General features: G+C 33.9%; 2 protein-coding genes across 4 annotated transcripts in view; one reads left to right on the forward strand and one right to left on the reverse strand.

Moving 5' to 3' along the window:
- PKD (serine/threonine-protein kinase D3) overlaps window positions 1-10685 on the reverse strand; it is a 56629-nt gene that overhangs the window by 30338 nt on the left and 15606 nt on the right. The window lies entirely within an intron of this gene.
- On the forward strand, window positions 94-10281 carry LOC146537083 (juvenile hormone esterase-like). The gene is made up of 6 exons (XM_085189715.1): window positions 94-252; window positions 5442-5611; window positions 6148-6506; window positions 7968-8180; window positions 8295-9098; window positions 9238-10281. Exons 1-6 carry the CDS (start codon window positions 198-200, stop codon window positions 9407-9409), a joined length of 1773 nt encoding a protein of 590 aa, XP_085045841.1. The 5' UTR covers window positions 94-197; the 3' UTR covers window positions 9410-10281.

Below are 10685 nucleotides of genomic sequence, written 5' to 3' on the forward strand. Positions count from 1 at the left end.
ATTTTATAACGGGCAGAAAACAGAGAGTGTCTGATCTCTCTGTCTACCTCTACATAAATTAGTTTACATTCATACATCAGACACTGGGAGTCACCACCAAATAGGCAGAAAGTAACCAAACGGTCGTAACTTACTGCACTCACGTTTATAAGGAGGCGGCGGCCGTGACGGCGACAGTGCGTGGGCGACCGTGGACCATGTCGCGTGTACTTACTGCTTTGTGGATGATCTCCGCGGCGCTCGCTACGAACGGTGAGTGGCGTGAGAAATATTTTTTATTTGTAGTATAAATAATATATAGTGTAATAAATAATTATATTTACAAGTGATATTTTTTATAATTTTGGAGGTAACGTGTTCATTTTTGGTAAATACAAGCGACTCACACGCGGCTTCGCCCGCTTGTGCTTAAATGAATAGTAGCCTGTGTTATTCTGAAGTATAAGCTATATTAGTGTAAAGTTTCATCTTGCAAGTTTATAATATTAGTAGGATTTTGCTGTTTGAAACCATCTTCTTATGTTTGCTTAACTGAGATTAGAATATAAAAAGTTAAAGCGTATAAAACAAAAATAAAGTTATTGATAATTAAAAAATATTACCTTATAATTTCATGACGGCGTGCCGAATTAGAAATGTAAATCGATTAAAATACCTAATATTTCTTACTAAAGACGTATTTTAAACAACGTATTCTTCAATAATATCGATATTTTAAAATTATGTATGTATAAGTAACAGACAAAATAAAACGATCGAGGTTACAGACAGGCAGAAGAACCCACTCCCAGGTATATATTCGCCCGTAAAGGACTAAAACAATGGCCGATGACCTATATTTAAAGGCAGTTTGACTTGCGAGCTCTCTTTACTTTTGAGCTTTAAAGTTTTGCTAGTACCTACTTCAATTTTACATTTTTTTATTATTTTAAAACGATTTTTATAGATAAAGTTTCATTCAAGCATAATTATTTGATTTGAAATAATCATTTTTTGTAATTGAGATATTGTTTAATTCTGTAAAACAACTTAAAATAGTCTTAATAGTGATGCAGGGATACAAGGGTGCGACTGTAAATGCGTCAGGTAGTGGGTTCGATTCCCACTCGGCTTAAAATAAAAGTAGCTAAACAAAATAAAGTATCTGTGATATAAGACTCACCCACGGACAGACAGGCAGAAATACAGCTGAGAAACCCTTAGCACTATGTTCCCTTTGCCTACCATGTAGTGTGCGGAATACTGCGTTTTTTTTATTTAATGGAATACTTTTTTTTTATGTCATTTTATTTTAAACTGTGTCGTTTTCCTTTCACCACGTGTAAAGTCATAAATCACAATTATCATTAACCTATAGACCAAGTTGATACTTATTATAATCTATTTATTACAAGATTGGATATTATACCTCAACTAGTCGTTGCCCGCAACTATCTTTTGTTTGCATTGGTCCTAAGACGTAAAATAAAAATCTATAGGCTATATTGAGTATAAGGGCAGAGTTAAACAAAAATTTTTAATTTGTAGTGGATGTATATTCAGTTGCACTATTTCTATAAGTATTTATAAGCATCGTATTGATAAGTAGCGACGCTCGCTATTTGTTTGCTAACTTTTGTTGTTTTCGTGTTCTAATAACATGATTATTTTAACGACAATATCCATACAACCTAAAGAAAATACCTGAAGAAACTAAAGTTTTATCCAATTTAATAAAACAATTATTGGTAGTTTATTTATTTATTTAGAACAGGTTTTGGTTTTAACTAACTTAACCATTATGGCATCATCATCATACTGTTGAACATAGGCTTCCCCCAAGGCCATAGGCATTATGGCATAGTAGAAATATATTTAGCTAAACATGATAGAATTTCAAATAATATTTAACTTATAAATATTACCTTTCGTCTTAATGAAATTTGAAATTAATTTTTCAATTCAATCCACACGTACCGACTATCACCATTTAATAACCATAGACAGAAAAACTAAGAGCACTAAGGCACTCTGGTGTTCTTAACAGAATTACTCTTTCCAATATGTAAGAGATGTATTATATTATAGGTAATAAATATTGCAAACTTTATAATTGGCGTTCATTAAATATAAAATGAGTGCATACGCCCGTAAACCGATGTTGACCGATGACTCAGTGGACGAGTCCTGCTCCTTATAAGATATCCTTAGAGCCTAACTAATTTGCACTTGCCCATCATCTAGGATCTGGTCTAATCGTGACTCAGTGTTTGTTGGTTAATATTAAAGTTTTTACCACACTACACGTCTCCTAAACAAATAACTGCCAGACTAAACATATATCATTAATATTGAGATCCGTTTATAAAATTGATTTTGAAGGAGATTTGTAAGTCAAGTAAAGTAAAAACTATAGAAACAAAAAAACTAAAAGGACTCATCAATGATTTGTTTGACTTAGCGTAGCTTATATAATATACAGGTGGAAGAGGCAGCGCTTCTTTTATTGAACCTGCATATAGGGTAATATATTTCAAACTCACATCTAAGAAATTAATCAAGGTACCTCAACAGTTTGGACGTAGGATTTTTTTTTCATTTCACGATTTTTATCCATATCTGTATTTCGTGTGACGCACACATACGTGTGCGACGTTTCCGATTCGACAGGTAAGTGTGTGCGTGCCTATGTTATACTTTACAAATGGCGTTTTATTTTAAAACGATAATTTTATGATTTATTTTGTTTGAAAAAATAACTTTTTCATTTTTGGGAATTATTTTTTTTCCGAATTATATTAGACTTTTATAGAGTAGTTAAAACTGTGGTTTCATTTAAAGTGGTGCTGACAATTCCACCCTGTATAACATTTTCAATGGTACAGCGATTATAATCGCGGTGGTTGTGAGTTCGGTTCTTACTCGGAGGAATGATTGTATTTTAAGTTACTTTCATTTCCCCGCCCTGGCCCTGCGGAAATACGGCTTCAACAAAGTAACATGTAATTACGATATTTGCCTTTCCAAATAGATATTTGTAATATTAAAAAAAAGCGTAATTTTACGTTAGTTCACTTTGAAAACATACTATATCCTATAAAGCTAGGGTTATTAGGGCATATTTTTTCGTTTTTATAATATATTTTTAAAAGCTTTACACGTTTTCCCAATTCTCTTTTCAAGACATAGCGTAGCGGAACTCAGTATTAAGACATTGTGTTACGTTTCCAAAATGGGAAAATTCAGAATATTTTCTTTTTGTTATTGCCCACTTTGCTCTGATGGCCTTAAGCATCTTTTAAGCTTTTTATGAACGTGCAGCGGTTGTATGTTCAGTTCCGACTCGAGGGAAGTAGCTGTGGTGCCCTGACAAGGCGTGGCGTTGATTTCTGCCGTTCAATACGCAATGTCTCGAAAATTTGGCGGTGCATAAAGAACGAATTGTCTTAACGGGATGCAGGTTAAAGCTAAAATAAACGATAATTAATGTAAAGACCACTTCTATGAAAACAGATGTGAGATAACGAACTATACTATGCGAAATACTTACGAAATGCTTCAAAATTAATAAGCGTTTCATTAAAAACATCTAAGATGGCAGTTTATGTTCAAAAACATATTAAATTATTCATAGAATGTAACTAGTTTTAGAAAAACTTGAATCATATCAGAATTTATTACTCTAATCTTTTATTAGGACGAAAAAATATAAATTAATTCACACTATTTCCCAGTGTTGGCCTTGACTTAGACAAAATAGTAGTATATAATTATTTCCCGCTGAGTAAACTGCAAAACACGTGTAAGTGACGCACTCGTGTGGTGTATTTGTACTGGACATGGATTATACAATTTTTTGGGTGTAAAGTGAATGACCATACCTATTTTTGGTATTCCACCTGCTTCTAAGTATGACCCTCGACAGGCGTTCGCCGACTGACAGAATCAAAGCATTCCTGATCCCACCAGGGATTGAAATGCATGCATAATTCTGATTGGAGCGTTTTTTAGGGGTGTGTGAGTCAACAGCCGCAGATACAATGAAAGAAACAAACCGATCATAGCAAAAAATGTCTCATAATAATCAGACTTGAACAGAAGATTGCCCAACATGCAATCCACAGAGTCAGCATACTCAGAATATTTGATTTTTTTCATTACCATGTGTGGAAGGAAGTACAAACCATGAAAGTTGGGAAGCAAGAGGGAACAGAGTGACGGTGTCTATCATACCTCTATGCTATAGGGGACGCGGGAGCTATAACAAGGAAATGTGATTTAAAACAGGTAGAGTTGAGGAGATCGAAAGGCGTCAATTATGACACAATAACGGTCCATGTATAAATAGTTAAATCTATTAATAGCGTTATATAAATATAATTGGATTGCAAAAGATAAATACAAATTTTATTGTATTTGATACTTATGTCACTTTTGCTGTGTATTTATTGAGTACGAGTAGGTACGTGGTTTATAGTGCCACGTGTACCTACTTTATTACATTATGTAGTTATACTTAGTTTATTACGACAAGTCACCGGTTCATTTTTTGTAGGCGCTATGCGATAAAGACGAACAGATAAACTTATATCCTCGTATTGCACATAGGTTAAAGAGTAAATATGTTGACGAACATGCCATATAAATACCTACAGTTCATTTATACAAACTAGAGGTAAACTAATTACTTTTAATAATATGCTAAAGATAAGTTCATTCTCCATAGTTTTTGGCAAAAAATCAGCGAGCCATCACATGTTGTGTATAATTGGTTTTTTGCAGTATAAGATACATACACCATGAACACATGACAACTAAAACAAGAAATTATTTAAATAACAGTTATCAATCAAATCAAATTAAAATATTTATTTATATATAACAAAACAATGATAAAACAATCGCGTTTGACCTACATACTGTATATTTAATATAATAAAATATTCGCTCACTTTACCAAAGGAGCTTGCAACTTCCCTATTAGGAGCCCGGAGCGTACGCAGTCTGCATTTGAATTTCGTAGCTAATGCTACGAACCGCTACGACTATCTACGCATTTATAGTTTTGTTTGTGAACAACTTTGGCACACTTTCTAGCCGTGTTTCAATGTGCTAGGGCATTTTCCAGACAGCTTGTTGAGTGGCGGAACTTAACACCGCGCTTTGTTTTGATACCTGAGCGAGGATTTGAAAATAATAATTTATTTATCCAAGTGGAAATCCAGCCCACGTCGCTCGTTCAGACGTTGTGCCGATGACCTAAGCTGTCTTTTTTAACGTGATGGTTTTGGGTTGGACCCGCAATCAACTTTATAAATTTTGTGTATTATCGCATATAAGATATTTTCATTTTCCTGGTCTGGTTAATTTAAGCACTGAGCAAATGTATTTCAAATTGCTTTAAAAACATTTAAACATACGTTTGCATGTATATCTTATAATTTATATTTTTTTTATTGCAGCACAAGATAGTTCACGATTTCTGAAAGAAGGATCAAAATGCGAGGTGCGGGTTCGTCTCCAAGAGGGATGGGTGTGCGGAGTACATCGGTTAGCAGAAAATCGGACACATTTCGCCAGCTTCCTGGGCCTGCCGTACGCTGAACAGCCCGTGGGCGTCCGTCGCTTTAGCGTGAGTAAATCTTAGTGTATTTTGATCGACATACTAGTCATCGGGGACATTGAGGCGTAAAATTGAAAATATATTTTTTCCCTGAGAAGAGAATCGTCTCTTAGCTCCTCTCTCTTGCTCCCTTTCTTGTCTACACTACTTCTTCACACTTCTTATCACGTCAGGTGTCACGTTCCGGAGTAAGATCGTTTTCTTTGTGCGTTGTCCGTCACTCACACAGCGGAAGAGTTTTAGAGTTGAATATAAATATGATATTTGATATGTTTTGAATATAAACTAGCTTTAACAAAATAAAAATAATTTATTCTTCCAATTTTTTTGTAAAAAATCTACTTAGCATGTTAAATAATTTTAAATTTCAAAATTAATTTTCGACGCTCTTAAAGCAATTACGCTTGTCTCACTATTATGCATAATGATAAGCACTATGATCTAGTACTACGAGTAAACTAATAATAACAAGTGCTCGAAACGATGGTTGTAGATTCAGAACACTTCAATCATATTAACATCTTTAATTTCATTCATGTTTTCAGGAATTAGGACCAGTTGAGCCATGGAATTGCTTATACGACGCATCCTTCGAAGGACCTGCTTGTCCGCAACATAATGCTTTCTACGGGCCTTTACTAGGATCTACCAACATGAGTGAGGCCTGCATCTACGCAAATATTCACGTCCCTCTGCACGCCTTGCCTGAATATAAAGTTTTAAGGCCAGCCAGACATCTGCAACCACCTCATGAAGCTGGTCTGGCGGATGGAACAGATACTGGCTTGCCCATCTTAGTGTTCATCCATGGAGGTGGCTTTGCCTTTGGATCCGGTTCTACTGGACTCTACGGTCCTGAATATCTGGTGTCAAAGGATATGATTGTCATAACTTTTAACTATAGGTAAGATATGTCACCTTTCTAGTAAATAAGCAATGATTAAGCAACGCAAATTCTTAAAAATTTGGCGGAAAGCGGGGAACAGAGTCTCAATATTAGGTTCCCTTATATGTTAGGTTGGCTATGCGGAACGACGTGAAGCTGCACAAAAATTAAGCAGTTACTTTTATGTGTCTTGTATGGTGTCAGATATTAAAGGTCGTTTCAAGTGCGTCACAAATCGCTTATGCAATATGATAACGTTTGAATAATAATAAAACGAGGAAGTAGGTAATATTGTATCTTTTATAAATTTTGCCGTATATTAAATAATTATGTTACAATATTCCGGTTCTAGATGGAGCTGACTTTACGCGCAGCCTTGGCTAATATATGCCCTCACCGTAGCTCTAGTTCCGCATTGAAATAACTTATTTAAAATAATCGGTTAGGATCTATCTACCTATAAGATATCACTGTGACGTCTAAAAACTATATGAAAAATACGTACGTGGTGTATGAAACAAACCTCTAGGTCTTACTATTATTATTAGTGAAATAAATAATATTAATGTATTCAGCTTGATAGTTTATAGAACCACGACATTCAACAAATTATCAGTAACGTCAAAATAATAGATTAAGCAATTGATTGTTTGTTATTGTTGTTAATGCCGAGATGAAAGGGCATAACAAAATCGGTCAAGACAATTTTATTCATAAACATTCAGGAAAACACGTGTTCGAAGACGTCTTGTTTACAACCGGATTTGACGACATGATCTTATCTATAGAGCTTAGGATAGTCTAGATAAGCGCTTAGTAATAAATTAGCGTATTATTTTAAACTTTATTTAGAGGCGTGGCGTGGCGCAGCGGCACAAGGGAGTGATTGTAACGCGACGGTTGTGGGTTCGATCCCCACTCGAGGTTATGAAATATTTGTTTAAATTTATATTTATATTTCTTCGCTCTGGTGTCGAGGCAAAGCGCGGCGTTGAGTTCTGCCACTCAACAAGCAGCTCCAGAATTGGGTAGGAAGTGGGAAACGGCCAGAAAGAGGCAACCTAGTGTCTTAACACTACGTTCCCTCTGCCTGCCACGCTGTGTGAAAAATTAATTGTTATAATTGACATGAAATATTAAATGTGCTTGTTTTATATATTCAATATTTTATAAGAGGTAGTAGGTAGGTTTATTTAATGTAAATTTTATACTTAGTTTATCAGTCTGTCAATTAGAGGATAGGTGTATCAGATGATCCTTCGGGGTAAGAAGACATTATTTTTTTATGGGAGAAAAAGAATATTCAAAATGCATTGACCTACATATTATTGTTTAGATATAACCTTCCCCCTTAAGGAAATTGTCACGTAGGTACCTTTCGTCTATATAGTATATAATAACAGAGTTAATAAAATTACTTTGTTCACCTTTAATAATCTAAGCAAATCACTAATAATCTATCCACTATTCATTTTTCAGAATAAACGTTTTCGGATTTCTCTCTCTCAACTCTTCAACCATTCCTGGTAACAATGGATTAAGAGATATCATAACTTTATTAAAATGGGTGCAAACTAACGCTAAAGCATTCGGTGGAAACCCCAATGACGTGACACTGGGAGGGCAGAGCGCTGGCGCTAGTTCTGCGCATCTATTATCGATGTCTCTTGCAGCTGAAGGGCTTTTCAAAAGGTATTATAACTACAAATATCTATATTTATTTGCCGAATGCTGTATTCTTACAAAAAAATCGTGGAATTATATTAAGTTGCACATATTCCTAACATGCATTTTTTCGTGTTTTAGAGTCATACTGATGAGTGGAACTGGCATTCCTACTTTCTTTACAACTTCTCCAGCGTATGCTAAATTTGTGGCAAACCTTTTCTTATCTGGTTTAGGAATTAATGAAACAAATTCTGAAGATATTCATAAGCGACTGATAGCAATGCCACTCGAATATATAATGGAGGCTAACAAACAACTTCAAGATAAATTTGGACTGGTAGCATTTTTACCAGTCGTTGAAAGTCCATTTCCAGATTTTACAACCGTATTAGATAACGATCCTGAAGTACTTATTTCTAAAGGTTGTGGGAAGAATATACCTCTTATGATTGGATTTACGAACGCAGAATGTGAATCATTTAGAAACACTTTTGAAAAAATTGACATGCTAGGTCAGCTTCAAAAGAATCCGCTCCTGATACTATCACCGAATGTAATTTATAAACTTCCTATTAAAATGGCATTCGAAGCAGCTCAAAGAGTGATAGGCAGATTTTTTAAAGGAGGACCGACAATGGACAAGTACATAAAAAGTTGCTCTGAAACATTTTATATTTATCCTGCAATGAAATTAGCGGAGAAGAGGGCATTAACCGGTGGAGCTCCAGTATTTCTCTATCAATATTCCTATGAAGCAGATTTTAGTGTAATTAAGGAGTCAAAAGGATTAAGGTTTGATGGCGCTGGTCACGTAGAAGACACAACATTTATTTTTAAAGCAAACGCAATGGATGATATTGAAGGGTTTTCGCCACCAACTCGCAAAGATCAATTAATGATAGATTGGATGACCATGTTTGTTAAAAACTTTATAGATTGCAAGTAAGTTGGTTTTGAAGAAAAAGATTTTGATACATAATTTGTTTATTCATTTATTTCTTATTTTCATATTACTATGTGGACTCATTTAAATGAGCAAACATATTTTGCTACTCTTTCATAAAATTGTATTTTATTGTAGCGATCCAATGTGCAATCAACGACAACTGTCGAAATGGCCTGCTGCCAGCGAGAGCCTGCCGACACAGTACCAGTACATCGAGGCACCTATGCTGTACCGCTTCATGGAACCCACAAAAGACCAACAAGAGATGATTACATTTTTCGACAATTTGCAGAATAGGACTAGTTAAATTTTCTGTACGTCTACAAAGTTAAAAGAAGACATTTTTTCTTAAAGTTGAACGTTGAGTCAAAATTCACTTTTTTACGCTTAAGATGAAATTTGAACGATATATAGAATTAGTAATAATTTATTATAATTATTTTTAAGTAAGTTAAGCCACAACCGTCCACAATAATAAGATCGTTTTATGCTGGTGTCTAAAAATTTAAGTGTCCATTTTTAGATGCTTTCATTTTGAACAATTACTTGAAAATTTGCATTATTAAAACATGAGCCTGAAATCTTTGCCAAGAAGAACAGGGCGGCAAACAAATACCTATAAACATGATTTATTTTTATTATTTTCTAATATAGTAACTTTTTAGTGTTAGGGGACCATTTAGTTAGTTTTACACAATAAGCTTTGATGAGAAATATAAACATGTTTTTCAATCAAATTCTTGTTAACCCTTGTTGTGTTTAAGAATCAAAGTTTGTTATACAAAAAATATAATAAAAAGAATCTTTAGTAATATTAAATGATTTGTAAACATTGATCTCTGCTGTCTTGTCTTGTAACACAAGGGATTATATTTATATTATAAACCTAGTTCTAGATTACATTTCAAATATTTGAAGATCTCTCTTCCGTTTTAAAAATATTTAAGAGTCTAAATTGTTTAACGTTGCTGTAATTTTGAAACACTAATATTAAATTTTCCCGAAATTCAATTTTTACGACGCATTATATTCATATATCAATGTCTTGAAAATTGGACGATGCGTGAGGAACGAAATGTCTTAGCACTAGGTTGTCTTGTTGTAGGCAAGCATGTCTTTAATTATAAGTGTACGTGATGTAAAATTTATGTGATTTATGATTATTTTACACTCAATAGTGCATATAAATTAGACCATAGCGGAATTCGAACCTGCGCTTTTTGGGCAATATCTAAAATACATTCCTTAGTGTGAATATAATAAATGTATATGTCATTAAAAATAATTTTACCTGTTTAGATATATTTTTATATTTTACAGGGCTTTACCAAAAATACACAGTAAACATGGATAAGTCGCAAGGCAACCATACAATCGGTATTACTAAGATAAGAAAACATTATAAAACTAGAGTATGGTGGCCCTTATTATAAAATTTACTTTAATTTACTTGTAAATAATATTTTAAGTATAGCTTGTTTTAGTCAGTTATGTCAGTCCTAACGTCCATATAGTCCTTTTTTATAATAAGTACTATATAACTGTTTTTTCGTGCTTTCTTTATTATTGTGTTACTTATATCT

Source organism: Heliconius melpomene, chromosome 8 (genome assembly GCF_056956725.1).
Source record: "Heliconius melpomene rosina isolate 202511_hmr_F chromosome 8, ASM5695672v1, whole genome shotgun sequence".
Classification (NCBI taxonomy): Eukaryota; Metazoa; Arthropoda; class Insecta; order Lepidoptera; family Nymphalidae; genus Heliconius; species Heliconius melpomene.

What these genes read in the sequence shown, in the direction of transcription:
- LOC146537083 (XM_085189715.1), top strand. Translation starts at nt 198, where the DNA reads ATGTCGCGTGTACTTACTGCTTTGTGGATGATCTCCGCGGCGCTCGCT. An exon ending in CGCGGCGCTCGCTACGAACG is followed by an intron (nt 253 to 5,441) that starts GTGAGTGGCGTG and finishes TTTTTATTGCAG; the next exon opens with CACAAGATAGTTCACGATTT. An exon ending in TGGGCGTCCGTCGCTTTAGC is followed by an intron (nt 5,612 to 6,147) that starts GTGAGTAAATCT and finishes TCATGTTTTCAG; the next exon opens with GAATTAGGACCAGTTGAGCC.